This window comes from Camponotus vicinus, unplaced genomic scaffold, assembly GCF_025532165.1.
Source record: "Camponotus vicinus isolate PSW18456_S1 unplaced genomic scaffold, iyCamVici1.0 SCAF_13, whole genome shotgun sequence".
NCBI classification, from domain to species: Eukaryota; Metazoa; Arthropoda; class Insecta; order Hymenoptera; family Formicidae; genus Camponotus; species Camponotus vicinus.
The window spans coordinates 4,954,149-4,979,882 of NW_028141949.1; the positions used below are offsets into that span (position 1 = coordinate 4,954,149).

Below are 25,734 nucleotides of genomic sequence, written 5' to 3' on the forward strand. Positions count from 1 at the left end.
ATTTTTTTTCAACCTCAACCTCGAGCAACCCCCGCGGCCTCCATCTCTCTGCCTTCCTCCCCCAAACTTCCACCATGGTCCTCTCGTCGTCCCGTCTCGCTCGCGCTACCGCCGGCTATACAGAACGCTGGACAAACAACAATAAATACATTTTCCCAGGCCGGGTGGCAAACCCGGTGAGGGGTGGAACTTCCATGCGAGCACGTACGGGCATAGCTTAGCGTAATCTGACTGCACACCACCCCATTTCAGCCACCGACCCTCCACGCCGGGACGCAACGCAACCCTCGCCCTCCCCCTGTCCCCTAATTCCCCTTTTCGCCCGCAGTCCCCGCCGTCGTACCGCTGTCAGGAGACTGAGAGCGCCCATGCCGTAGGAACGGAAACCGTCGAGAGGATGGGAGGAAGAGGGATGGGGACGGAAAAAAAAGATAAATACAAGAGCCGACAACGCAGCGGGGAGTTAGGTGGCATCACCACCTGACGAAAGAATTCCGCGACCTGACCAGAATTTCATTAGCTGTGGTCTGGCGAGAGATGGAGAGAGAAAGAGCGAGGCGGAGAGAGAGTGCAGCGAGAGAGCAAAGGCGGAAGAAATGGGAGGGGGAGGAGAGTAGAATGGAGACGCGTCGGGCGCGTTTATCGGCGCGAAAGAGCTTGTTAAACGGCCCGTTTCACGGTACTGCCTTTTCTTCTCGGTGGTCGGGGGTGGCGAGGGGGTTGAAGCGGACGGAGATTTCGTGCGCGATGACGGCTTAAGGGAAGCGCGTCGTTATGGCAAGAACGAAAACAATTTTCGTTCAAGTGCTTAATATTGTTTCAACCGGGATTCGCTGTTTGTACATCGTAAGGAATAAACATTAAATATGATTGTACGATAGCGTTACGTAAACCCACGAGTGAAAGGAAAGGTTCGAGGCGATAAAACGATAAGCCACGCGAGGCAAACCGTGCGAATCCTTCATACTTGTCTATAAATTTTGATCTCAATCTCTTTTACTAAAATGAAATATAAAATTGCTTTTTAATATAAAATTATATATATAATGATTAGAACAAACAAAACACACACTATATTCTCACTTTCAATAAGGCAGATAATATAATTATATAATCTCATATCTCTTTATAGAAATAAACATACACTAAGTTTAAAAGATACCTAAGATTGAAGAATAAATTTCATATTCGATTATATAAAAGACGAGACCCATGAGCGTTTGTTGCGTCGCGTATCGCGCCGAGAAAAATTCAAATGCTACAAGAATCGATGTCCCTTTTTGCAACGGAGGTTTAAGTGCACCGTTCTCAACATATCCAGAATATCCCGACGATTCCGGCCATTCGGAATGCTAATGCGTGATTACGGCGGCCACGGTCGTAATACGCGAACTTTTTGTGCGGCTCACGTGTGACCCGGGGGCGCTTAAAACATCCCTTAAATTACCCCCATTAGCAAGGGTTGAACGCCGGGTAAACGAGGATTTCACTGGCGCTGTTACGCGAGATTTATTCCGTGGGAAATATTCCTTTCGGACGTTAAATTACGTCGTTATACCGGGGGCTCTTACTCCTAGCGCCCGACGAGTCGATCCAAGTATAAACTTAAGCCGATTTAGCAACGTATTGTACCGCTATCGCGCGTTTTCGCGTACGTATTAAATGCGAAGTAACGAGCTGACGACGAAAGGCGCGGGAAAGGGAAGTTATTGCGACGCAGGGAAAGCGATGATTCGAGTGGGCGACGATATGAGAACTTCTTCACTGAAGTAGTTACAGACACACGTGTTGGGAACAGTCTTTGGTAATCGTCTGGAAAAACGCCACGGTAGTCCTCTATCCGAAGAATAAAGTCGATATAATGCGGCGGGGATAATTGATGATAAAGATATATATTTGGAATGTCAGGATTATCGAGAAACATTTTTTCTGATGGATTATCTCTCTATAAATTTATTTTTATAGAAAATTTAACGTTAAAGACGTGAAATGTGTAACATGTATTCAATAATATGTCAAACAAGAATGCTATATTGATATTTATAATAATAATTTTATATGTAAATTATATTTTCGATTTATATAGAATTATAAATTTATAGAGATTAAGCTACGAAACAAAAACTGTCCAAAATCTGCCCTGACGATGCCCGCTTTGAAAAAAAAAATGTCTATAACTTTGGCTCTTAATTATTCAATTCGAGTACGAGAAACACTTGTCGTCGGACATTGCGTGCGATTGTTCTCCTTAAAGAGAATTTTGCCCTTCGAAAAACGACGATGTCGCGTTTTTCGCACGTGACTAACGGCACGCGGCTCGAATCTTATCTCCCTAATTTCTCGAGAACTACCGTCCAACGTAGGCAATGCGTATCGTCGGCACCGTCGGCACCGTCGGGGCTGGGAGACGCTCTCGCGCGCACGGGCGATTTACGGAATTTAAACAGCCCCCCGGGATAAGGCGGCGGCGGCGGCGACGGCGGCTTGGCGTTGCGTGGCAGGTCGGATTAGCAGGTTGCCCCCGCATCGAAATAATTCCCCTCATTCTCTACCCTGCCCTGTTCCTGTCCCCCGGCCACCCAGCTGTCTCTCTCTTTCTCTCTCCCGGCGCGACCACCCCCGCCGTCAGCCTCCGGGGTAGGTTACGTCCTTCCTGCGGGATAAAACAAAACAGCCAGCGGAGTATATTAATGCTCGGCTTAATGCGGCCCGCCTAATTAATGGACCGACTCTCCGGACGCCCGCCCGGCCGTTCTAAAAGTAAGAGATAACGCCGCTGCAGAAGCATTATTAAAGACAAAAGCGCGACCGCGTACCCTGGACGAGTGGAAATTTCGGTAAGCGCTTCCTGACGTAAGGGATTTTCTCCCTCGCGGGAGATTGGAGAGGAGGACAGGTGAATGTGATACATTCGTTGAAGCTGAATTAGGCTGTTTTAAATAAATGAGATTAATGGAGAAAAAATGACACGTATAATTGTCATCGTTCTTATCTTTCAAAGATCTTTCAAATATATGACTTTAAATTGAAATATTGGGGTGCCAATGATGCTTCAATTATAAAGTATAAAAACGGAAGAGATGTCAGCAGAAATTGAGAATTTTCTAAAATAGCAAGGCGGGGTGAGCTTTTTATTTCTTAAAGAGTTCCAGGGGTGGCTCGCTGGGAGTGTCATGGATGCTGCAGGGGCGGAGCCTTGAGAGAATTGCATCGAGACTGCTCGGCTGCGTCGATAAGCAGATTGCCTCCGCCCTACCATCGTACTCTTGATTTTACAAACCCGTTTGTATTACAGACGATATCGTGATAGCAAAGCTGTCTTGTATTCGTATCGAATTTATCGGATTGCCATATATTGATCGACCCAGAGACCGCCGCCGAATAAATCGTTCAAACATATCAATTGGAAAATAAATGGTCAAAGCTACATTGTTTTTTAATCATGCTGTCTCTTGCGGCCCTTCTCTCGATCATCAAGAGGACGGAGAGATGCAGAGACGGTCCATGGCGCTTCCATAATACCAATCGCAATGATAATGACCACCGAGAGAGCACACAACGGCATGGTCAAGGAGAGCACGTACACAACCGACTCGTGGACAGGTTAGCGGTTCTCGAACGTGTAGCGGCTAATCGAATTATCGATGCTTTGAGGATCAGCATCCGTGGATGATTCGATCACGTACCTGATGAACAGTTCCGGCGGTCAGCGATGCGAGCCACTTTCGTAGGGGAATCTCTCTCGTTATCAACCCTCCTCGGTAACGTTTGAAGCGAGCTGTTTCCGTCGTGCTTCGCTGACTACCCGACGACAATAACCTCGGTCGAGTAATTAGTCGCAAAAATCGATGGCGCCGCTCAAAAACCGAACCATTGACCGTGTACCGCGAATTTCACGCCAGTTTCTTTCATTTCGTGCTCGCACTAGTCGTTGCACAGGTTCGAGAAGAGACAGAGAGCGCACGATCAACGTTGAACCCGTGAAATTGATCCGAAAATTGGCTAAGGAACCCGATGAAAGGACGAATGCTCTTCTTCGAGGGAAACCGCACATCCGCCGCGCTGATGAAAATCGCGGTTAAATACAAAGTGGAAATTGAGCGCCAACCTAGCTTGGCAGTCGAAGGTTTTCGAGGTCGTCGGCGGAATCCAGGTCGGCGTCCGCAGGAATTTCTGCGGTGAAATTCCAGTGCACGTAACTCCAAATATTTCTGTAGTATCGTAGTTCGTACGCGCGGGGGATTCCGAGTTTCAAAGGAAACACTCTCGCCACTTTCGTTCGCCAACAGTGACGTTTCGCTAACGCTCGCGAGTCGCGAATGCGCAACAATCGAGCAATCCGACAGAAATTCCGTTGATAACTTTAAAACATATGGACGCGGCACAGCGTGCATAAAACTCGTGCGCACATTTATCTTGCATTAAAAAAAAAAATACGTTGAAAAATGTGTTTAATCTAATTACGCTGACGAGAGATTCACGAGAAGGACCAACATAAATTTAACAATCGATATCGCGTAGCGATTATTATGTGGGAAAGTTTATATGCAGGCGGATTTAATAGTTTGCATAATTTACCCCGCTAGTTAGTTATTCCATTAATCATTACCACGGGTAGGTGTGTGCACGCTCGCGAATAACAATTGTATTATTATTTATAACGTATTCAATTTATCGGTAACCCGCGGGCGGAGAAGTAAAGCGTGTAATCGATTCAACTCGATTAATTAACTCGCCCCCGCATATGCGATTGTAACCGAGGTGCCTCGGTTGTGCACGGAAGCATCTCTCGTTACCGTGAACGAAAACTTTCCTCCGTCGCGTTTGCCTCGCGCAAAAAACGCGCGCGTACACGCACACATACGCATACACCCTTGCGATGTGTATGCGGGTTTGTCCGCCACTCGCGACACAAAGGCGTTTAATTAGAAGCGCATCGGAAAACGGGGCCATCATCCGGCATCTGGTTTTTGTCCTCGGCAATTTTCGCGTTCCGCCAAGGCGATACAGATTTTTCCCGTTCGTCGCCGTTAATAATTAACGGATCAAAGGCATCGTATTAATATTTGCCCCGAAGTCCCCGACCGCACGGAAGATATTAACCCGCGTAATATTGTGTCCATGCTAAGGGAAGAGGGAGGACATATTGAAACCGCACAAACTTCGCTCATAGCATCCAACGGGTACGAGCTCGTAAATATACCGGGTGGCTGAGATCGAACTTGGTACAGTGCGACGTCGGTGGACATCGCCCGAGGAAAAAGACCGAGACCCGTCAACATGCCCGATATTAACCGCATAAACACCAATCTTGAACGCAACATCTTGTCATCGATCCAATACCTAATAGTTATGGGAATCGCATCCCTCAAAAATACTTTTCGTCGTAATCTTTCTGAACAACTCGATACTTTTCATCGATTCAGGATAAAATTTACATGGTCGTTTTACTCCGCGATTTGTAAAGCCCTGTGCTATTCTTTTGCGCTTAAAAGAACATCGTGGCTCTTTAGGGGGATATCTCTAATGTTTATCCGGAGCACGGACAGCGGTCGGTCGTCCGAGTCGTTGGTTGTTTCGGAGCTGGTGGTGCTTAAATGCGCAATAAGCGGAGAGAGACGAGAGTATGGGAGGGTCAAACTAATTCGATTCTAAACTCTGACCGCATCGCGAGAAAGAGACCATAGGATGGGACGCTACGATGCGGGAGGGATCCGAGGATGAGAAAGGCTACACGCTCAGGATCGAACGGGGTGGACACAGATGGCACTAACCGCGCCGTTAAATTCTCAAGCCGTAACTCTAATTACTCATAGACAAGCCGACATTCTAGTGCCAGATGCCGGTGAAACTTGTTAAAAGCACGTCAACGCGATTACTCATTCGATCCGACGGAATCGCTGCAGCTCCAGGATCGCGATAAAAATGCCGTAATACATGATTAACTCTTCGTCACAGCAAAATTAATCTATGACAATAATTATCTCCTCGATATATTTTCTATAAAATTTAAATAAAAAACCGCGTTTGGCGCAAATTTACGAGATGCGTTAAACTTGCAACTCGCGCGGTACAATACAACAATTAAGCAAAGTATTTCTGTATCATGTTGTAGGCGATAAAATGACTATGGATGGGAGCAAGAGCGAGTCGGGCAAGAACGGGGCCACTCAACAAGAATGTGCGGGCTGTGGAAAAGCGATTACCGAGAGGTAAGTGCTCCGCTTCGTTGCGTGACACCAATGTTTCGCATGTATATCATTATATACCGTATCTTTAGGAAGAATATTATCGTGTGTAAGAACGATTTACTTAAGGTTTAATCTATCTTTTCTCCGAGATCGAACGTAGAAAAAATAGGTTAAATGGGTTTTCATTTTTTCATAAATGAAATGTAAATCGCAGAGAATGCGTTTAAATTGACAATTTGAACGGAAATAAAATTGGCAATTATAAAAAGTAGCTTATATAAAAAAGTACGTAACATGTATTTCACTGTGCAACATCAGCAAGTCAATAAAAGAATAGAATACAATAAAAGTGCATTCAATTTCTTAATCATTATATAATACTTTGTACTCAAGAAAAAACAATCTCTAATTAAATAAATCTCTAATAAAATAATATCACTAGTTTCTGAATCTTTTCTCTATCGATATTATTGACAATTTTTTAAATATATGAATTTACAGAACACGTATGTATAATTTTGATATTAATCATTTTCAATATATTATCATTTTGCTAATTATTAGTTTAATAGTAATTAGTTAAGTATTTTAAAGAAATAATTATATTAGAAGCGTATTCTATAGCTCTATAAATTCGTACTTTTTTATATAAGCATTATAAATTTTCTTTTAATCAGATACCTTCTGAAAGCGTTGGACATGTATTGGCACGAGGACTGCTTGAAATGCGGATGTTGCGACTGCAGACTCGGCGAAGTCGGCTCGACGCTTTACACCAAGGCCAATCTCATCCTCTGCAAAAGAGATTATCTACGGTGAGTAGCGAATAAAAAAAAACCAATCCGATCGATCGATCGATCCGTTTCTCGCAAAATTCTTTCTAGAGGAATTTTCGCAGATTTAGTCGCGCGCGTCTTGCACCGACGAGTCAATAAACGTAGATAGATAGACAGATTGATAAAAAGCAGGATGAAGGACACGATCGTGGAGGAGAGAGAAAATGGAGGAAAACGACGGCAACAAATCGAATTTTACAGATGAGTTTCCCTTATTGAATACATCCACATCCCATATAAACAAGCGGGAGCAAATAAACCGTGTTGAGATTACAAAGTCCCGAGGGAATGCGCGCAGGTGGCGCGTCCGCACGAGGAATACGCACCATCGAAACATTGTGGCCTTTATTAATGGCCCAATATTTGAAGACGGCATATTCGTGGTGCCCGTAAGCTTATTGGTTTTCGCGACGCGCGGGGTAAAAGTTTCCGCTCGCTCTCGTCATCGAGAACGATTTTTTTGCGTTATAGTACGAGTCAGATTCCGCCAAAGTTTCAATAATATTCTTGCCATGATATATTTAATTATGGAATCTTTATTTGAATCGCGTGTAATAATTGCTTGAAATATTTGAAACGGCAATGATCGTTTTTTCTCTTGTGTGTTTTAACAGACTTTTCGGAAATACTGGTCACTGCGCAGCCTGCAGCAAAGTTATCCCAGCATTCGAGATGGTGATGCGCGCGAGGACTAACGTTTACCACTTGGAGTGCTTCGCTTGTCAACAATGCAATCATAGGTAAGTAAGAATGCGATTAATATCGCAATTTGAATATATTTTCTGGGAAAGATTAAAGCAGGATGAATCTCCATGTCAATCGTATTCAACGATCGGCAAAATTCCGAGAAATGCCGACGAAATCATAAGCTTCGAGGTGCGATTGCGCCAAATGCGGTCTCGTTTCCGCAGGCTCTCTCCGGCTGCGCTATTATTTTATTAACAATAATGAAAGCCGGTAATTAAACATTCACACCCGGCGGCGCCGACGTCGGCGGCGACGGCAAAGTCGCTTGCTCGAGTATTCCTCGTGGCAGCTCATCCGTATAACAATTTAATTCGAGCCACCCCAGCCAGGGGTTTGCCTAACTTCTGCAGCACTTCGCAACACTTCGCTTACTTATTCACAACAACCGAGTTAAGCCGAGACTCGTTCGAAAGCCGGGACTCGAGCCGAAACATCTCGGCTCGGATCTGCCGAATGGAGATAATCGGCGCGAGACTCAAGAGCCCGCAAGTCACGGCTTTTGCGAGATCGCGAAAAGGAGAATTTCCACGTCTATTCAGAGCTGGCGTGACGCGATCTTCTCTTTTACATCTTCCAAACTTTCTTTCGGAAATTTTATAATGCTAGAAATATATTATTAAAGGGCTGTAATTGTCGAAATTTTCTTAATGAGAGAGTTTTAAATATTATGTAAAGAATAAATATACGAAAAAAATATCTAATTGATAAATAATTTATTATTTTTGATGTGAAATTACGTGTCGATGTTTCTAGCAACTTCCGTCGCTCTAAGATTGATGCAAAACGGCAGTTAATTCCCCTAACTCGAGACATTCGAGAAGGATCAATGTCATAGAACAAGAAGAATATGCTCGACGCTTCCTCTCTTGACGAGTATAATTGACACGAGGGCTTCCAACGTAGATGCGAAGGTATTCGGAGACATTCGCGAAACAGAGAAGGGAGAGAGAGATAGAGCAGCTAGGAAAGTCAGAGTTGCGAACTATGCGAGCGACGTGTGGGTGCCCCGAGGTGCACGTCAGATGCAAATCATGCCGACTAATTTCTCGGAAAACTCGCGGATCCGGAGGGAGAGCAGACCGAATATCCGCGCGACGAGATACGTCCGAGCATAATAGCGTAGCGATAAAGCCGAATGGCCGAATTAATTATACTCCTGTGTCTTTGGTTGTCCAAAACAGTTCAACCATTCGGTGCTAACAACTCTCGGCCCAGCTAGTTAACAAAAGCGTCTATTTCATATATTCTACTTTATATGTTATGATTAATCTTTTTATATATACATATATATCGAGAAATATTAATATTTTATTTATTTATTTAATACAAATTAATAAAAAAAGCTCCCGCTAATGATCAATAAAAAGAAAATATATAATGTGATTTTAAATTTTTGATTTTACTTTTTGTAGAAAAAACAATAAAATTATCTATTTAATTCGGTGAGAGTGAGTTTGAGCTCGATATCGAAATGATTAAACTATATTTAAAAGATTATAATTATGCACTCTTCCCTATCTCTTGCTCTATTGTGAATATAGATTTCTTAACAATTTTATCATATTATTATACATAATAAATACGTTGAAAGAAACTTTATAGATAGATTAAATATTACATCAATATCAAATATATTACGTTAAATTGGAAAAAGGATAGGAAACAACGAAATCGCTCTTTTATACCATTTGATAGGGGTCGATGGCATTTCGGCGTATTTAATATAATGTCACTCCTCGACATTTGCTCGACCTTTCTTACCCTACGGCTTTCTACTTTGAATTGATTCGGGCTACGAGACCAAAACATCGAGCTTGTATATCCGTTAGAAGAGAAGTGTATGTATGCATAATTCAATAAATTAACGGATTATTATATAATTAAAATTATAAAACATTGGACTAATAATATGTACAGCTTATCGCAATTTAATGGCAAATTATTTTGCACTAATTTAAAATATTTTCGTAACGAAAAGGAGAGACATTTTATTTCTCTCCCTCTCTTTTTCTGTCTTTCTTTCTTTTCGGAGGATATTATTTATAGCGTGATTTTTCAACCTTTAATATTGTATATATTTATAATTAAATTTCATATTAAAACTCAATAAAAGTAAATTCTATCTGATATTTAGAGAATATGATTTATGTTTGCGTATGTTTATTATTTATGTTTTTGTATGTTAATTTGCATAGATTTTTTTATTTCGAATGCCATAATCTAAATTATAAATTATACTTTGCTGATTATATAAAAATAATGTCTGCAAATTTTGTTGAAAAAAAAAAGATTGACTGAATTCAAGTCAAAGAATCTGATTAATATTATAAGTATAAAGTTGTAAAACTCAGCTGTAATTTTTGCGCAATCGTCAGGAAATATACCCCTTCATTTTAGTTGTTGGAAGCCACTGTTTCACGCGATTCTCAAACGGATATCCTTACAGAACGTGGAAACAAAATCATTGTCGCGAGACGTAGTTGGATAAAGGAAAATTTAATAGCTCACGCGGGCAGCTCCTCGTCGGCGCGTGACTATCGAGCGGAGCCGATTACGGCTTAAAGATACGTCGGCAAAAGTATACTTTCTTTCGCGGTCGATGGTAACGTGCAACCCTTAAGGCGAACCATTGGTTAGGGGTCGAAGCGGTTGACCGTACGCAACAGCGGAAACGGATGTGGCCGTTGGGTCACGCGATCACTACGAGTCGAGCATAAAACACCTGAGTTGTTTAATCATACGCTCCCGAGGTAGAAGTCGTGGCTCGAGAACTCGCCAAGGGTGAAATCTCTCGATTTCTCTCTCTTTCACCCTAGTTTGTATAGCGATACGGAAGTGCGGATTATTCATTGACGAGAGGACGTGTAAACGCGACGATAATGAAGGCCTCGAGGACGATTGGGGGAAATTCTTCGTGAGTTCAGCTATGGAAATTTTGTCCTTGGAAGACTAACTAGATTATTTTACCGTGGCGTTTCTATATGTTAATATCTTTCGACGATAAACTTGCACGATAATTTTATAATAATTATATGAAAATTTTAATTTATATGCTAATGTTCTTGATACTACCATCTTACAGTCCACCGTTTCGACTCGTTTACTAAATAAAAAGAATGTTATTAAAAAGTAAATGGTACTCTTTAGAAAACTGTTCTAGTATACTTATCTTTATATACATTACATGTTATGTAAAACTAATTTTATTCCGAGATGATTAAATAACAATTTAAATTTCTCCATTGCGTTTAATACTCGCATGATAAAATGTAAATTACACGAGTGACCTGTAACGAAAAAATTAAAATACTAAGCGATTCTCAAATATTTTTTTTGTAATAAGTATATATTACAACGATCATCTTCGCTAATGTAATCACATTTTATCTGCAACGGTACCGTTATCAACGGTATTTTCTCAAACAATAATAGGAGGGCCACGAATCGAGCGAATCGAAACGCGCGCAATGAATTATAAAATCCCATCATACGGCATTAACGAGACGAACTCTTTCGCCTGTTTTCCCATCGTGATTCTCGGCTAATATCTCACGGCGATCGAAACGCGCGGATAAAAAATATCAAATTTATACCGTTCCATCGGTTGCGAGTATCTCTCGGCGCGTGCACGCTCTTTAAAGCCGATGACGCACTTTGTGCGTGGCGTAGTTTCGAGATTTATCACGGCTACGTTTTAACCACCAATTCGTCGGAGGTTGCACATTGCGACCATCAACTGCGTTTGATTTAAAGTGTCGCTTGCGCGGGTGAGAGCGCGCAGATGAATTGGACGAAATACGCAAAAAGGATAAAGAAACTTCCTCCTCTCGCTTTCACCCCCTACCCTTCGTGTCGTATTCGCTAGCAAGCAAGCACGAAAATAAGCCGGGAATTTGTTCATATTGCCGGGATTTTGCGGTAAAAGTTTTGGGCGACGAAAATCGGCTTTGGCAGCGCGATTGTCATCAACATAATACAATTAATGCATCGCAATAATTAATTAATAACCAGCAAAACGGGAGATATGTATGTACACACGCCACGTTATTAGCTTGTCAAATAATTGTATCAATAATCATGCATTGATAATTATCGTATAATGAAAAAGCGAATGTGCGCGCTCGTAAATCACAGCGTCGTCGGTCCCCGCCCCCATCCCCATCCCCATCACCACCCCCTCGCAACATTTTCTGAAACGTAAAGTTTCGCGCGCTCGCGCGAGCAGTCGGGTGGATTTTAATTAAATTCTACGATCTTCCTCTCCTCTCGCGCGCACTCTCTGAAACGACCGCGATGTGTAGTAAGACGCGACCGGCTTAAGCTCTTCCTCGACTTACGATCTCTGCCTGAAGGAAGGAGCCTTCGAGAGAATCTCGCTTTTGTCTAACGAAAGCACGGCGGGCATTGTCGGACGACCGCTCGTCCCTCCTCGACTGGCGGGCGCAGCATTGTTCGTGTTTATATTGTATTTTGGCATTACGAGTTAGCCGGTTTAATTGTTATTGTTCCGCGGAGCTTATCGAACACGGTGCCCTGTTGCATTCCCACGCGAATCATCGCCCGGCATCGCAATTACTCCTAAATCACTAAACTCCCTTACCTGCGAGCGAGCAGTTACACGTAACCTACGACATTGACACCGTTTATCGACTTTCCCATAGCGACGCCTGTTATAATAAGCGCAAAATGTGATAATACGCGCCTGATTGTACATTATCTTCTATTGCGTCAAATATTTAACGATATGAGATATTTCATAATATGTTTATATCAAATTACGAAATCTATATGAAACATTCTACGGCATTAATTTTTAAAAATATATTCTTTGACTACTCATTTAAATTCGACTTTAAAGAAACATTGGAGCATTTACAATTTTTGATTAATCAGTGATTAAAAAGTAATTATAGATTAAGAGAACAAAATGTTCTTCAAAGAGATAAATTACATTTAGCAAACTTTGCTTTAATAAAATTTTAATTTCAATCTTGATTAAAATGTTGATAATTGAAATGAAAAGTAACAATAAATAGCAGTTAGGAATTTTCATTAAATAAAGAGAGCTCAATTACACACAGAGATCAGTTAATATATTTGCTATTAATGCAACATAAAAATATAAATACAAGTAGGACATCTCTTCTGTGTCTCAGAGAAAAATATTCATTTATCGAACGTTTCTAATAATTAAAAATAGTTAAAAATTGCAAAAATCAAAAAAATTTGATCTTTCCGTAAATGTTACATTATATTATATCATTATGCGATAAATAATACGTGCTATCGTTATGCTTAATTATTAGTCGTTTGTCGAACTTGTGTCTCAACTTTCGGCTCTCCGAGAGCTTCCCCGCGCGATCCTCGGAATCTAAGGACAATGCAAAGTTAATTTCGCCCTACAATTCTCTCGAGAATAAGGCAAGGGTGAGAAAGAGGGCAGACGCTCTCGCAACCGAGTAAGTAAGCAGTATATAGGTAGGTTGTGTATGCGATAGGACGAGGTGACGGCGCCACGGCGGGAGGAGACGGTGCGGTCGAGAAAGGGTTGAGGAAAGAGAGAGCGAGAGAGATAAAGCGGCCATTTTGTTTCCGGTGTCCCGGGAGCACTTCCGGTCACCGTCACGCAGCCCCGCGCCACGGAGTACCCTCGAGCTTCTGAGATCTCCTTCCGCGATTATATTCAAATTAAATGCGTCGGCCCGACCGGTAATATACTGCCGCCAATTTAGCTACAACCCCCCGGGGGGTGGTTCGCCTTACCTTCCTCTCCGCGTCGCCGATCGTCTCTCGCGCATCCGAATCCAAGAACCGCAAGAACCCCGCGAATTGTCGCGTTTTGTCGGGGATGCGTGCTACAACGGTGTCAATGATTTTCGATCTGCGGTCGACGCCGGATCCTCGATAAAACGCGCTCATCGTGTGCGAACGGAGTGATCACGGTGAGCCAATCGACGCGGTAACACTAGTGAGTGAATCGTTTCCGGAATTTTATTCAATAGATGACCGAATGGATAGAAATATACGGGAAAAAATTCGTCAAACTCACCAATTTATAAATAAAATTTATGTTTAATTAATTATATTTTATATCAAACGTAAAATTCAATAGTCATGCGATAGACGATTCTTATTTACAATTATTTTATTAAAAATTCATACATCGTGCAATATCTGTGGTACGAGAAAAGAAACTGTCGCAGAGGAATTGAACTCTAGTAACAAACAACAAAGGCAAATCTGTGTAGCTCGAGTACAAAACCGTAATCGTTCGCGCCCCGAGATCGACAATAAATTCCTGTGCGGCGCGACAAGGAATTCGCTTCCGGTTTTGGTTGCGCCGCGCCGCGTGCACGTATCGCGTTCAAGCGCGGCTGCATCCGAACAGTGGGGTTTCGGTTGCATCATTTTCAATGGTGATAATCCGACGTGCCGAGAGGGCCTCGTTGCGCGCGCGAGTCGAACCTGCTTTGTCACCGGATAACCTAGACTCGCATTGCCGGCTCCGATGGCGATAGACCTGCCACTTCTCGTCCCTCTCCCCCTGCCCTCCCGTCGATGGGCCCCCCCGCGCCAGATACCAACCCCCGACAAACGCGCGCATCCCTTGCTCAGAGCTCTGTCAAGAGCGATAGAGAGAGACGGGGAGAGAAAGAAAGAGAGCAAACGCCATCGATAACATGAGCATTTGTGTGCATTTCCAAACGATACATAGCAGACGCGCGTGGTAATAGGTGTACCGCCGCGATTATAAATGAAATGCGCTACGGGGGAGAAAGGGGAAGGATCAAATTACTCGGGCGGATGACGAGACAATTCTCAAGTGCGACGAGCGGCACAAGAGATCGTTTTGCAGATTAACGAACCGTTGCGAATATCTATGCGACTAACGGTGATTCGAATTTGTCGTATGTAGAGGATTCATGGTTTCGATTCTGAGATAAACACAGCGGTGAAGAATTCATATAACATCTCTGCAACAATATTATTATAGTAATATGACAACAGAGCGCGGGGCTATTTAAAAATAAAAATTAACATTATCTCTTCAATCTTCCTTCATACTATTGTATCATCATTTTAAAAAAGCATTAAATATTTCAAAGATTGTTCTCATTAATGTTTAAACGAATAATATTGCCTTCCTTTAAAGATTCTAAAATGACTGATAAATTTAAATATTATTAAAAATACCACACGCTATTTATATTTTCCATTAGCATAAATAATGCTGCATCCGAATGTTATTTTATTAAACATATGACATTAATTGCAAAAAAAAAATAATTTAACAATATTATTATAGTAATATGACAACAGAGCGCGGGGCTCTTTAAAAATAAATTAACATTATCTCTTCAATCTTCCTTCATACTGTTGTATCATCATTTTAAAAAAGCATTAAATATTTCAAAGATTGTTCTCATCAATGTTTAAACGAATAATATTGCCTTCCTTTAAAGATTCTAAAATCACTGATAAACCTAAATATTATTAAAAATACCACGCGGTATTCATATTTTCCATTAGCATAAATAATGCTGCATCCGAATGTCATTTTATTAAACATATGACATTAATTGCAAAAAAAATAATTTAACAACCAGTGGAATTTGAGTGTAAATATTCTTTTCTTGTATCTCGATCGGCTCGCGGAATGTTTTCTGGTCTCTTATGCAGATTCAGATGAAAAGCGCACAAAATCAAAGATCACTCGTGTGAAAGGAAGAGAAGAGGCAAGTGTCACAACGTTTGCATTGGTCGTTACACGTGTATTCGTTTACTCGGCGAGCCGTGGCCGGCGACGACGCGGGGGACGGCGGAGGGCATTTGCCGGAGGCGCAGCGTGCGGGGGTGGTTTGTAATAGGTGTGCACACACGCGTACCGAACGGGTGCACGTACACATGTGGGCGCGTACGCATTTACGCGGCGCGTTGCCAATGATTTATGTATACCGCTAATTACCAGCGTGCACTGTACTGTTTTATCCGGCGATCATAGTTTTATTAGGCCAACCTGTGCATTGCGGTATTGTCAGCGCCAAAAGCACCTCTCGAACAACCCCCCGTACCGGCTGCACCGAAATGCATCAATGCACCTTGCGTTTCTAACGCTCCAGGCGGTTTTCAGGAGCGCGAAACCGTCACGAGATGCGTTTCGCGTGTCTTTGTAACTTTGAATACTTTTCCTCGTGAAATTGAAGATTCCTCTCCTCTCGTTTCTCAAGAAAAATATTACATAATTTCATCGAGAACTTTGGAAAATATCCAAACTCTCATCGAATCACATTTTATCTACAAATTACATTATTTCAAATATTCTTCTTTAAAATTTTTCTTATATTTTTAAAACACCTAAGGCAGTAAATTATTTTATGACAAAGTGGACGTTTACGGGGCGTATCTATTCGTGGATTTGAGAGAACGATGGGAAACGCGCAAAAAGGGGCCGTTGTTATAAATGAGAGACGCGATAGCTCTTAACGTCGAAATTAATTCATATCCACCGTCGCCGTTGCTGCCTAGAGTAATCCCTGGATTTTTGGAGCGCCCTCGCGCGCAGCGATGGCTTTAATCTCCGGTTTAGGGACCTTGCTAGAAAATAGGCGCGCCGTTAAGCCCTATACGGCTTAAACGTGGCTTTAAACTCGTACGCGATATACGCGGACGATCCGCGTCACTCTTACGCATAACGTGCGATACATCGGGGCACAGCTGACTCGTTCGTCGTGTATAAAGATGTAGGCAATTTGTCACAATTAAAATTATCAAACATATCGAAATGCAAAGCAAGTGAATAATCTTTTCCGCGAGAAGATTATTTAAATGAAAATTATAATATGCTTTTGCCTCTAATAATTCCTACTTTGAGTTTCTGCCGCAAGAACATTTTCCCTCATTTTTATTCGTATGACCCATTAGCCAACGGATTTCATAATTAACGTGAAAACAGCATCGTCAGTGCGCGCGCGAAATGCTCGCGACAGAGTAATTAGCGAGACACGGGATTCCGTTAAACGCGTAGAATTAATCGCGCAAATACGAGATTAGCCGATGTGGAACGTTCGTATATGTGTGCATAATACGTGAACGTACACCAATCGACCGTGTGCCGCGTTTCTCTCTCTCTCTCCCTCTTTATCTCCCTTCCTCTCTCTCTTCCTTTTCCCCTATATCCTCCTCTTTATATTTCGTACTCTCTATAAAATATATATATACACGAATTGTATATTACGCCGCCGATAAAACGATACCTAAATTGCCGCACCGCAGCAAATATCGTTATAGAAACTAATGCGATTCGCCGCGGGCTGGCCACCAGTGTCTAGATTTACTATAATTATGCTTGAAATGCGATCGTAAAAACTCCAATACGATCGGTTTAATTGTGCGCGCAAATGTGATGTATAAAAAGCCACTCATTATTGCGCGTAAAAACTAGCGTATCGTACAAACAGTTGCATTTTGAGTGCATCGTGCATGCAGCATCGAGTGCGAAACGTCAAATGATAAATTCTATAAATAGTTATCAATCCGCATAATTTAAAGCGCAGCTGCTTCTCGCGCGAGCGTCCTGCGTGCGAGATCCCCGTTTACGTTTCGCGAAATAAAATGCAAATCGCAGAAACGGCGGACAGAGACGGACGTTTATTTATTAACGCGAGTCATGCAGCGTCGGCCTGGCGGAAAAAATTGTCTCTTCGAGGATCGAGGATTACGCGACGCGATGTAATCGCGGCAACGACACGCGTGTTCGCGCTCGCGATCGTCCCGCATTCATTCGATAATCCGCGACGTGTTTTCCGCGCGATGACCGCGCGTCGTGCCGTGAAAACAATACATATATACATATGCGTATATATTTTTCGCGTTTCGCGGCGCATGGCCCGGCATAAAGCGAGCCAATTACGAAAAACGCGACGCGCGGTTGCGGCAAAGATAGTTCACCGCGCCGTCGTCGTCATCACGCGACGGGACTAATTTCTCACGAGAAATTGCGCGATCCGCACGATCGTGGAACGAGGAGCCCTGGTGTAAAGTAAACGAATCGCCGGCAAATCGATTGTAATGAACGTCATAAATTGATCCACGCGCGCGCACGCATGCCATGCTTCCCCTCTTTATGCCAATTCGGTGAGTGAGAAACGCGTGGGTGCGGAAGCCTTCGATAATAGCGACCGTGTATTATAAGTTTGTTTTTCTTTATGAGCGATATATATCGTACGTTGTCGTCGCGTAGAGAAAGATTTAAGTATCCATAATTACTAACTCGTGATTTCCGTGTCGTTAATTTCTGTATCGCAATCTAAATTTCTTATTCCGCCGGATCTAGTATCCGACACGCCATAATAAATGACACGATATTAAACGCGTCGGCGATATCGCGATCGGTTTTAATGCACAAAACTGCATAACGCAGTTGGAGCTCTTGCGATAATAGCGTTCGGTGCGTTTGCAAAACGGAACACGGGCCAATAAATAATAAGGGGAGGTAACAAGAGATCGGTCGTGCGCGCGTGACCGTCGATAAAATAATAATTACCGTCGACAATGCGCCCGAACAAATTGCCCGTTAATTTTTGCCGATAAACATTCGTAAGCCCCGTAGAGGCGAAAACCGTATGCACGCGACGCGTAAATAATAGCCAAAATGCGATCACCAAAATCGCGCTGCCCTCTCCCCCCACCTACCCCCTTCCCACCCGCGGAAGGGCGCGGTTTGCGCTCGCTCGCGCGGGTGCGTGTGTGTGCGCTTGTACACGCTTGTAATTTTCGGCGTGTGTAATATGGACGCGGAAGAGTGTGTGGAGGAAGGGGCGGTTAGCCTCGGCATAAATATCAATGCATAATAATTTTGAATGGTTATTAGCGATAATAAAATCCCAATTTATCGAACGGCAGCCGCCTCCACCTCCCGTGCTCAACATTCGCGATTTATAATCTGCCCACCCAGTGCTTCGTCACGATCGCGCACGTTGCACCGAAACAATGCGCCTACGTTTATCGACAATGGGAAGAATTTATCTCCGCCGTGATCAGGCGCGTAACGCCCGATTTTCTCACGCTCCTCTGGTCGAATCTCCCGTTTTTTTTATTTTCCGCAATCTTTTCCATCTGTCTCTAGTATCTACCTTGGAAATACAATGAAGTATGTCGATGCAAAATCATCGAGCTCGACAATGTGCTTGATTTTATTCCGTCGTGCTTACCAACGAGTGTATTTTCTTGACGTCGACGTTAATTAAAAAGATCCTTCACGATCGAACAAACATCTCTCGCAAACAGTGATGTTCGCGGGATCTGCTTCTGGCAGATCATAATAGTCGAACCAAGGCGCGTCGCCTTCCCCTCCGACGCATTTGGTTTCTGAGTTACGCAAAGTCTGCCGTAGACACCCTGTATCTACTGGCATGCAACGGGAGTAAACGCGGCGCGTTAACTAATAATATCACTTGTCACGTTCAACAGCACTTCGCTAGACAGCGCATAGTTGCCGCGAGATAATACGAGATTATGCGATATATACGTAAACTCTCCTCCCTTGCGATTATACTCGTCAACGCTTTATCGAGAGAGCCTAATCATCTGTAATTCATCCATTTTGAAATATTAATTGTACATTTTTCGCATATAATTATTATTTTACTAATTAGAAATTCGCTCAGCGCGGCAAGACACGAACATAAGCAGTAGCTTTATAATAGCTTACGCTATAAGCGCATTCTCGATTATGGTCGATTGTATCGCAACGAGCTCCAACACGCACGCATGTCTATACTGAAAAAAAAATTCTGGGTAAATCTATGAGATGCATTTAGTAATGCATTTTTTGAAATATTTAGTTTTTATCATCAAGTATGATAATAATAACAAAATATTTAGTAATAATTATAAACATTTTCCAAAAATAGTTATAAATATTTTACGTTTAATTGAGTTCACTAAATATTAAAAATAATTAAATAATTTCGTCTTAATCACCTATACGTTTAGTTGAAACTATTTCACCACAGCGGTAGGTAACATTTATCAAGTTTGGATTATTATAACCAAGCCTTTTTTTCAGTGTATAATCGATTCCGTTTCATCGGGACGGCCGAGAGAAACTTTCAAGGAACGGAACTTTCGTGATCGCTCTCTCTTTCCCTCTCTCTTTCTTTCTCGAGTACCTCTCGACTTGGCGCGACCGTAAGCTTTGTAGATCCTAGCACCCGTCCAGTGCATCAATTTCAACTTTGTCCGCCATCTCCGAGGGACTCGCGCCTATCCCTCCCGCATTCTTAGTCGACGCATTTTCTTCCACTTAACTTTTCTGGCGATAAAGGCGCGGCCCAACGTCGTCGTTCGCGTCGACAATCCCCTATCGTAACCTCCCCTGTCCCCTCTCCCCCTTTCGGTGGGTCGTCGGGACGCATGCAAAGTAAAGTTGTTCTTTAGTTCGTTAGATCGAGCCAAACGACGGAGACAAGGGGACGCTTTTCGCCTTTACTTACGGGACTCGAAGGTGAAAAGATAACCTACGAGCATTACTCACCGCGGAGGACGACGAAGTGGCGCGGGCTACGACCGGATGTGCCGTCTGAGAGGCAAAATGGGAGGAGGAGGAGGAGATGAGATCGTTTGCGCACCATCTTACGCGTCCTCGCAGTTTTTATCGCGAGCGCTCGACGTTTCACGTACCTTTTTATGCCGTTTTGATACAACTTCGAAGCTTCAAAATTTATCTACCCGATGCGAGAGGAAAGAGAAGGAAAATTCAGTGTCGTTTTTGCATAATTTATATATATTCTCACGTAATTTTTCGACGTTTTTTTATCGCGCGACGACAATTTGTACTCAAATGACGCATTATAATGTATTCGATCGAATTTTAAAAATACGTCTCTACGATTTACCCATCTTTTTACACAGTTTTATACACGACTCACGATTCCTGCATTTTTGCTCGACGCAAACATCCGTCGTCGTTACGATCTCGTTAAGGAGTGAGTTTTGCACAGCTCATCGCGAGGGCAAAAGAGGATGCCCAAGGGCCAGTCTCTCGATGGCCTTCTCTTACGAGGGTGGAGGATGGATTCGAACTCCCAAGGGTGAAATGGCTCATTCCGACGCACTTATCCAACGCAGGCCGTAGATAACCATAGATTAATGGAGCCTGGAGACTTGCCGAACGATAGACGGAGAAGCAAGAGAGAAGGGAGTGAGATGAACGAACGAGAGAGAAAAAGAGAATGCGCGATGGAGCGAGAGAGGGTTTATTTCGAAGAAACGGGGCGACCGAGTCGGAAACGAAAGAGAAGGTAGATCTATAAGAGGGGGCGTTATACCTTGCTAGGCGACCCCGCTGATTTATTGTTTATTGAGAAATATGGCCGTTACTTTGCTCCCGAGGATTAACCTCCTTCTTTCTCTCATTCTTAATGTTCGATGGATTCAAACTTAAGGTCGTAAAGAAAGTTATCCGCTTCATTTTGAATCATCTTCAAACTAGATGTGACAAAAGCTGCAGTGAAAAATGTAGTCCATTACAAATACACCGTAAAAACTATGCTTGAAAAATTTAATATAATAAATAATATCTTTAATAATTTAATATAATAAAAGAACTTTGTATCAAAAGAACGATTTAAGAGTGGCAAGATTTTGAAAGCAGCGGCCAAGTTGGTGGACTTTACTTAATGTAAAGCCAACCCATGGAAAGGATTAGACTGACTAAACTTGGTAGCAAGCCTGTCTTTCGCCCTCTCGCTTGCTTCATCGTACTCTCTACTCGCCCTCTCCTCCTCTCTCTCTCCCCTTGGTATTTCTATCCTACACAGATAGACCTGCGATATTCAAGTTATCAAATGCGTCCGGTCAGAAGGAGACATCGCCGGAAGTCAAACAAGCTGCCCTATGGAAGATAAGGCTGTCAGACCGAGGCTAAAGGATAAGGAAACTATCAGCTTGTTTAGGCTGAAATTTCGGACGAGGTAAAACTTCGGCGACAAGTTACGCGACGTCATAATCTATCAACATACTAAACAAATTAAGCGAACTTAATGATATGTCAATATTTCGATCTTGAGACAGCCTTTCTCGTTCATCCTCGCGTCAAAAGGCGCAGTTTCACAAATGCCAACGGAATTCGAAGTTTTCAACGCAAGATTCTGCAACCTAACTCTCGACAAGATCGGATAATTAGACTGCGGTTCGTGCAACTTTGAATTATGCGTGTTCGCGGCCTTATGCCAGAAGACCGAGAACCCTTGAGGGACCAATTTGTTGATTAAGCCTGCCATATATTCAGCTTCTTGTCCTCTATAGATTCTGGGAAAGCATTTTCTAGATAACATCTTATGTTATAAACTATCTAACTTTATACAGGATGTAATCAAGTAAGAGAAAAGCTTGGAATCGAGCGAAAAATTTTATTCTAAGTAAAAATACTTTCCTAAATATATATTTTCAGAGATTCAGCATATATATTTATACCCGAACCTTATTAAAAATTAATTATTTTTTTCTATTTCGAGCTACTTCTTTATTGTTTAATTATACTTTATATGCATTTTATATTATTTTTAAAAACAAAGCTTATAACGATTGAAGTGAGAGAATCATGCAAGAAATTATGCAAAAACTTGGAGATTCAACCAAGATTGAGACGGTCGAATATTTCTCGCAGGATTACGCAACTTGTTTTGATATTTTCCGGTCGAATTACAGGGACGTCAACACCACCGCCGGTATCCCTGTCATCCACAGCGCTCGGCTATGGATCGAGGGCAGCGAGCCTCGCTTTTGAGCGTAAAATTGAATCAACGCTTTTTAAACGTCCCGTACATTTCGCTCAGTGTTCCCTTGCGTTTGATGCGAAACGAAGATCGTTGACAATACCATACCAAATTGTTGCAAAATTCATGGCACGTTCGGCCATCATCCAACGATCGGACATTAAATGTGATTCAACGTAATAAAGATAGTTGTTGTGGCACTAATTAGCCTTGTTAGGATAACGATAATTAATACCGCGAAATATTTTAAGAAACGTTGCAGAATTTAGAAGTGTTCGAATTTCTTAGAAATTAGCGAATATTATATTGAAATTTAATCTGATAATTTTCGAGTATGTATTCCTACAGACCGTAGATCAAATTCTCTCGAGTGCACGCCGATGATAATCCGGGTGAATCCGCTCAGAGTGAAATCACGGGGCCGGTAAACTTGCCCGAACGAAACCTTGACAATGCCCGCCGGTCACGACTACATGGACGCGAGCGATGTTAACTTTGCCTTCCGATCCGACTACGCGCTCCCCGCCAAGGCCTCCCCTCCCCGACTAAAGTTTGGCTATGTTACTCCAGAAGCTACGTAACATTAGGAGAACTTAAGTACTACCCGTAAGTCATATTTAATCCGACTCACCGTACTCGGTGTGTTGCTGCTACTGCTGCTACGCAGATCTTCTCCAGGCTCGACCCATTGTACCTGCCACGAGCACCTGCGAGAATATATAACACAGAGTGAGAGCGAATTCAGACAGTTAAATCGAGAATATGATAATGATGAAGTTTGTATTTATCAATTAACTTATCAAGTATACATCCAAGAATTTGATTAAATTTATAATAAAGTTAATTTTTATATTTATATGCTCGCAAAATTTTTTTATATTCGTAATAATTTTTTTTATAATATATAAATAAATTCCTTTTTTTTTTGCAATAATTTTCGTAAATAAAATTCACAGTAAAACCTCGTATTCTGCTAACGTTCGGAGAAAGTCAACTATCCGAAATTTCATTTCTCCAGCCAATTTCTCGACCCCTGTTCAATCTCGTACTGATACATACGCCCACGCAGGTATTCGAGAAAACGTCGTCATTGCTGATCGTTACTCGTCAGATCTCGATCTCGCTTCGAACTGCGACGTCAATTTGTTTGAAGGAGACGAGAGCCCGCCGGGGCTTTCTCGCGACTCGTGACGTTGCCGGCGATCCTGGCGAACCGATAAGTACTCGCTCCGGGCGACCGTAGATTTATTGCCAGGCTTGCCGGTCTTCTCGCTACGAACTACCCCCTTAGACACCCCCCCCCCTTAACCTCTCCCGACCGTCAACCTCGTCTCTCAACTTTTGCCTTCGTCCCCGTCTTGTTATGCCACGCAGAGCGATTCGCGGAGCATCTCCCAACCGACTCGACTTCCGTTTTATTGGCGGAAATAATCTTTGATGTGATTCCGCGCGCCGCGTCTTCAAAGTTTTTTCCACCGTTACGAGGGGGTCGACGGGTAATCGATTCTCAGGCAAGAAGAAGACATCGTTCAACGTACGAGATAGACCATAACGCTTAATCGTTCGATGTTCTTATCGTCGTACCATCGTATCAATGCGAGCTACCGCGAGCTCGATGGCATCATAAATGAACAGTCGTTCGAACGAAACACGGTTGTACGTATCACCTTTGAGTTTCTGAAAGTGAGTAACTTAATCTTCCAGAACGCAAACTGGCATCGATGATAAATGTGACGTAGCTTCAAAAGTTTTCACGATTATTTCGATAGCGCACTAACATATCGAATAAATAAATTGTGTAAATATATAATAAAAACGTACACATTCTTATTTGCATATTCAATTTTTTTCGATGAAATTACGCAATCAAAGAAATTCTAACTCATTTCTTAACATGATTATTATAAATAAAAAAATAAAATCTCGAAGAAAATATATCGCGCATATTTTTTGCTTAATGTCCAAGATTTGCGATAATACCTCAATTCTGCTGTTTTTTAATTAACCAATACTACAAAACATATTGAGCGCTATTCTCAACCGCGCGAAAGGTATAGAATAGCACAATTCACCACTCTCCTCGGTTCAACCCTTTCACCGTAAGTAACAAAGGAACAACGCCGAGTCCCACCGCGGTATCTGCGACCCATCGCTGTCTTAATTTCCTTCGTAATCTACGATATTAATATGGCTTAGGGTTGGCCGACGCGCGTAATTTCGCGCCGCGCAGAAATTAATAGAAAGACGAATGTTCCCTCCGCGTGCTTTACGGCTGAACGCTCGACCGGAATAGTTAATAACGACGATTTCTGTGCGTTTCCGCGCCCTGCTTTGCGAAAACGTGCGACCAACGCAAAAGTGAATGCCACATCTTCGAGACAAAGTGTTTCGGCTCTTAAATACGATACCATTTTACATTGCATTGTATCGTGGTAGACACAGTAATTGATTATAGTACTATAGAACTATAGTATTATAATAATTGATTATAGTATTATAATATTGAAGCAATTATTTATTAGATAATTATACATATATATATTACTAAATTATTCATTATATAATCATTTATAATTTTTAATCATTAAGTAGATCATTATAGAATATTTGAAAGATTAATCTTTAGATAAATCAATTAAACGATATTACATAATAATTACATAATTTATATAAAATGTTTAAAGTAATACTTGCATTGTAAAGATAAGTTTTACCTTTTAATATTTAAAGTTTTCACGTTTTTTATACGTAATTAATTGATAAATAAATACGCACATAAAATGTGTCAAACAGAGGAATTTTTTAGTCGCATCCGTAATCATTCATTCGCGTAACACTAAATTTCTGGTATAATCGATTAGCAGCATATATGATGCGATGAACATATGTCTATAGATGATCTATGAATGGAATCTCAGTGTTTATTCTTTTTTATTTTTTATTTTTTTTTTTTATTTCTCTTAGCACGTGTGATGGAAAAATGTCTTGTCGCAAGCAAAAATTAATAACAGATATGTACACATACATAATTTAAAAATTCACCTTCTTTTAAGTATTATTAATTTAAAAATTGAAAATAAGATCTTTTCGTTTTATATATTACAGAATTAGATATAATAATATAATCGAACTAATGAACATTGAGTTTGTTTACTAAGTAATCAAGTAATTAGTAATTATGGT

General features: G+C 41.9%; 2 protein-coding genes across 6 annotated transcripts in view; one reads left to right on the forward strand and one right to left on the reverse strand.

The window, feature by feature from the left end:
* The window catches only part of LOC145964525 (uncharacterized), a 194,940-nt gene that overhangs the window by 134,501 nt on the left and 34,705 nt on the right, over window positions 1–25,734 (reverse strand). For 2 of the 3 annotated variants that reach the window (XM_083087397.1, XM_083087396.1), the window contains exon 3: window positions 23,183–23,258. In XM_083087397.1, coding sequence (XP_082943523.1) covers window positions 23,183–23,258 — 76 coding nt within the window. Of the gene's footprint in view, window positions 1–6,872; window positions 6,986–23,182; window positions 23,259–25,734 lie in introns of all 3 variants that reach the window. The other variant, XR_014436482.1, reaches the window with a different exon arrangement.
* The window catches only part of LOC145964524 (LIM domain only protein 3), a 111,767-nt gene that overhangs the window by 69,056 nt on the left and 16,977 nt on the right, over window positions 1–25,734 (forward strand). For 2 of the 3 annotated variants that reach the window (XM_083087394.1, XM_083087395.1), the window contains exons 2-4: window positions 6,116–6,212; window positions 6,869–7,006; window positions 7,642–7,767. In XM_083087394.1, coding sequence (XP_082943520.1) covers window positions 6,116–6,212; window positions 6,869–7,006; window positions 7,642–7,767 — 361 coding nt within the window. Of the gene's footprint in view, window positions 1–6,094; window positions 6,213–6,868; window positions 7,007–7,641; window positions 7,768–25,734 lie in introns of all 3 variants that reach the window. The other variant, XM_083087393.1, reaches the window with a different exon arrangement.